The 5,000-nt window shown below is 44.4% G+C and overlaps 1 protein-coding gene across 9 annotated transcripts in view; it reads right to left on the reverse strand.

The window, feature by feature from the left end:
• Positions 1 to 5,000, reverse strand: part of LOC147016535 (adenylate cyclase type 2-like) — a 148,267-nt gene that overhangs the window by 53,581 nt on the left and 89,686 nt on the right. For all 9 annotated transcript variants that reach the window (XM_085845270.1, XM_085845269.1, XM_085845272.1 and 6 more), the window contains one exon: positions 4,869 to 4,938. In XM_085845270.1, coding sequence (XP_085701396.1) covers positions 4,869 to 4,938 — 70 coding nt within the window. The remainder of the gene's footprint in view (positions 1 to 4,868; positions 4,939 to 5,000) is intronic.

Consider the following 5,000-nt stretch of genomic DNA (forward strand, 5'->3'; position numbering starts at 1 on the left):
AAACTCTCGAGTATGGCCAGTTTGTAAAGTGCTATTATGGCCAAAAATGGAACAGCAATTCAAAGTCCACGACTTGAAATGTGTAATGTTTCCTAATTTATCGATGTTTGGGGTGATGCCATGGCAACGAGTCACACTTTTAAAAAAGTTCACGCGAGGAAGTGCTCTTCTTTGTCGGAGCTGGTCGAGCGGAGTCCCAGTATAACGAATTTTCAACTCAAGAAACACTCATCATAACACATCTGTTCATCTGCTGTTCATATCTGAACAGAACAAAAAACTCGATTTACAGATCTGAACAAACAGTAGAGGAAAGCATAATAACATCGGTGGTGATTATTATGCTAATGCTGCAGATATAAGAACAATAAAAAGCGATGTAAGCCTCCTTTTAATGGGCTCTTCTTTTTAAAACATTTATTATTAAGATTTCAGAGAATATAAAAATGCAATGCATGAAATTCCAGATTTATTGACTAAACTTATTGACAATTTCAACCTTTGTGACACCCATCAATTCGTTACTCCTCAACAACACAACCGGTGGCACACTTTTTGCACAGATAGACATTGTGTATTAACAAAATTTTTAAATGTTGAAGAGATAATTTGTCATTATGTGTCTATATCTACATATTTATGGGGAGAGAGGGTGGAGTTTGGCTTGCGCAGTCTCTGTATTTGATTCTTTGTCGGGAATCGAACCAATTGCATTTAAATATTTGTATTCCGTATATTATTAGATAGATACCCCATTGATATAGCGGCTCTGTGTGAAACTCAGCTTGCAGACAGTGGGCAGCTTACCGAGGACACATCCGGCGACGCCTACTTTGGGAATGGGCTACCAGCAGCCAACAAACGTCTATATGGGGTTGCCCTGGTTGTGAGAATATTCATTGCCAACAAACTCCCTGCCTTTCCCAAGAGAGTAAAGCAGTTCATCACGCTCAGACTCACAGTCAGCATAAAACGATATCTCACCAACATTGGTGCGCATGCTCCTACAATGACGAATGAGGAGTCAAAGATAGATAAATTTTATGCTGATCTTAGGAACTTGATCAACAAGACACCAAAGGAGGACAAACTTGATTATTATTGGTGATTTCAATGCTCGTGTCGGGAATGATCACCCAGCACGGCCCAAGATCATCGGGCGCTATTGTGTTGGGAAATGCAACTCAAATGGCCTCCATCTTCCATCCACTTGTCATGAACACAGTCTAACTATTACCAACACCATTTTCCAGCTACCTGTAACACACAAAACAACATGGATGCACCCGCGATCAAAGCACGAGCACCTCATCGATAATGTTATCGTAAGAAGTCGAGATGTGCCAGACATTACTATCACGAGGGTGATGAGAGGCGCAGAGTGCCAAATGGACCACAGAAGGGTATGTTCTGTATTGAAGCTGATTATTAGACCACCAGTCAAGAAGCGGAACTTTCAACTCACGATGAAGCTGAATGTTACGATGCTGAAATATCCTGCAACAAAATTGAGTTGCAATATAAGCTTCTGGATGTGCTGATAGAAAATCCAAGTTTTATTGAAGACAGTGTGGCAGGAAAGTGGAACAAATTGCATGCCTCAATTTTTGAAACAGCAAAAGGAGGTATTTGGAATGGTGAAGAGAAGTCAGCCAGACTGGTTTGCAGACAGCATCGAGGAGCTGCAGATTATATCATTGATAAGAAAAAAAAAGAAGAGGCATACCATAAAATAATAAACCGAATCACAAGGGCTGCAAGAACAGCATTTGCTGAAGCCCCAAAACTACTGCAACAGAGGACGAGGCAGCTGAAAAATGATTGGCTCAGTGAAAAGTGCGACAAATTCAGAAATACACGGATACCCACGACGTCAAAAATTTCTATCAAGCAGTTCAGGAATTGTATGGCCCATCTAGCTGAGGTACCGCTCCTCTTCCGTCAGTTGATGGACAACTGCTTTTGACAGACCGGACATCAATTCTGAAACGTTGGGAAGAACATTTCAAGGAGTCATTGAACCGGCCATCTGCAGTTGAGCAAAGTCGCTTAAATGCCATGAAACAAAAGCCCGTCATGCACCATCTTGCAGAGCCACCAGCCAGGGATGAAATCTTAAAAGCCATCGATGGACTCCAAAATGGCATCCCGGTGGAGGTCTTCAAGCACGGAGGTCAAACGCTATTGGATCAGTTGTGTGAAGTATTCGGGCGAATGTGACAAAACGAGGATGTTCCGGATCACCTGAAAGACGTGCTAATTGTTACCATCTACAAACATAAAGGCAATCGATCTGATTGCGGAAACCACCGTGGCATCTCCCCGTTAGCCGCCACAGCCAAGATTTTGACCAAGGTGATGCAGCGTCACCTTGTAGACGCTGTTGTCAAAAACGTTGTGGCTGAATCTTAATGTGGCTTTAGAAGTAAACGTGGAACCACCGACATGGTGTTCACGGTCAGGCAGCTTCAAGAAAAATGTATCGAGCAAAATGTCCGTCCAGACACAGTATTTGTTGATCTTACAAAAGGTTTCGACACCGCATCTCGAGAAGCCTATTAGAAAATCTTGACCAAGCAGGGAGTCCCAGACAAATCTGTCAATGTACTGAAGCAGCTACACGACGGTATGCATGGACGTGCGTGCGCAGATGTACAGTTCTCCAAACGCTTCTCGATAATTGCCCCAATTCTGTTCATTTTGTTCTTCACAATGATGTGAAATGAGGCCTTGCGCAATTGCGGCGATGAAATTTATATCGAGTTGAGAACAGATCGCAGTATTTTCAGTATTTTGAGGCTTCATGCCAAAAACTAAAGCCCATCAACAACTAATCCAAGACCTCCTGTTCGTCGATGTCTGTGGCCTATTTGCTGTTCATCCGTCTCTCACCATGACAAACAATTAATCCTGCAGGCAGGCACTGAATTATTTTCCCACATTCTTGCTTTCTGCACTCCTACATTTGTCACACAGTCAAACTCTTCTCCCATATGCCGTATCGTAAAAAGGACATCTAGCATACGCAATACAGTACGTACTGTACAGTGGAGCATTGGCTGCATGCGGGGAGGGACCGAGGGTGCTGTTGACTGCCTTGCATGTGGGGGGGGGGTGGGCATGAGCACCCGTGACTGTCTCCACAGCACGACACAGGATTTTCCACTGCCGGCACTGCACCCCACCCCCATCGGATGCGCAACAATGGGAGAGAGCCACACAAGGTCGAGGGATGCTTGCGTGACATTTACTTTGTTAAAACCATGGCAAGCCCAAGCAGCTTTACAAGACTGCTGTTGTTGATGCCCCAGGGGCTATTAATGCACCAATGGCAGGAGTGCATCTCTGACTGCCTGTTCGAGAGATTGTCTGCCAGAGTGTGGGTCACACTGGACCCAGCTGCACTGGGATACGAGACACAGGAATGAGTCGTGCCGGGGCAAGAGGTGAGCAGTCCACGAGCTAGGGGCGTGATACAGTCCCCCAGGATGTCTCACAGCTCCCGATACACTCGCACCATACGCTTCCGACAACACCAACACCTACACCTACACTGCCATCTTTCCAATCCTAAACCCCTCCTCACAATATTTGGCCCAAAATAAACTGCCTGGTTGCATGAGGTAAGGGAGGAGTCATTCCCATGCTCTGCTTTGCTTCTTTCTCCTCAGTTCTTCTCGTCTCCTTCTTCCCGGATTGAATGATGGTGCCTGTCCGTTGTCCAAATCAGCAAACAACATTGCAAACATTTTCTTTACTTGCAAGTCCAAGGCATAAACTTTAACTTTGATGTACTCCACCAAGGCAGTCAAGACATCATATAATGATGTGGTGGGCTTGTGACTGGTTTTGGTGCCAACAGGACAAAACAAGTTCCAGTTTGAAGGGAACTCTGGTTACATATTTATTACCTAATCCCCTGCAGTAACGCAGCTTCCTTGCTGGAGTGGGCCCCAAAATGGCCTTCTGCGACCTTCTGTGGATGCCAAGGGTCTTCGCCTCTTGGAAGACCGAAACCTGGCCCTCCTCTGAGCAGATCCCTTTCTCGTCATGACCAGGTTGGAAGGGGGGGGCATGTCGGAGCATCCATAGTGTGTGTGTGTGTGTGTGTGTGTGTGTGTGTGTGTGTGTGTGTGTGTGTGTGTGTGTGTGTGTGTGTGTGTGTGTGTGTGTGTGTGTGTGTGTGCGCGCGTGAATAATTGCAGCCTTTATGAACATGCACAGCTCTTCCCCACTTACAAACCGAAAACACACACAGTATTCTATATTCGGCTGCCATTCAATTTTACCTACACACCTGAGATGGCCTGCATACAAACTAAACAAAACAAAGGACAAGGGAGGGGATTCTTTATTACACAGTACAATCCATTTAATCACATTTTAACACCTTCCACTCGATCTCGGTGCTGGCCTTCATACTCACTCTTGCCTGTCATCCATACCAATTCACAAACTCACCTGAATACCCCCAAAACAAAGCATCGTGAGTCGTGGCAGTTGGAAAAGGTAAATTTTGTTCATTTCCAAATCAACACTGGCGAGTTTGATTAAAGGTGAGGCTAATATTTCTTGCATTACCATTCGATAGAGCAGAAGAGTGAAGTGCAGGTTGAGGGGGTATTATAAAGGAAGGGAGAAATTACTTAAACAAACATCAGAAGTCAAGGAGAGGGTTAGATGTCAAGAGTCAAGAGGCAAAACAAGCAAGGGATGGGGAACATCATTGAATGTCAGAGGTCGAATACACTACATGTGGGAATGGGGCGAGATGTCAAGGCTTACAGGGACTTTTCAGCATGAAAGGATAATGAGAAAAAGGAAATGAAATAGGAAAAGAAAAAAGAAAAAACACATTTTATTAGTACCTCTTTTTCAGAAGACGAGTCATTGAAGAAAAGAAAGATTCTTTGGATGTCATTGGACTTGTTCCACTGCCTGTTTATGGAGAAGAGGCACACAAAGTGGATACAATAATTGATGAAACCAGAAGATTTTAT

The sequence above is a fragment of the Eptatretus burgeri genome, chromosome 11 (assembly GCF_056783735.1).
Source record: "Eptatretus burgeri isolate ZD-2024b chromosome 11, Ebu_testis_v1, whole genome shotgun sequence".
Lineage (NCBI taxonomy): Eukaryota > Metazoa > Chordata > Myxini > Myxiniformes > Myxinidae > Eptatretus > Eptatretus burgeri.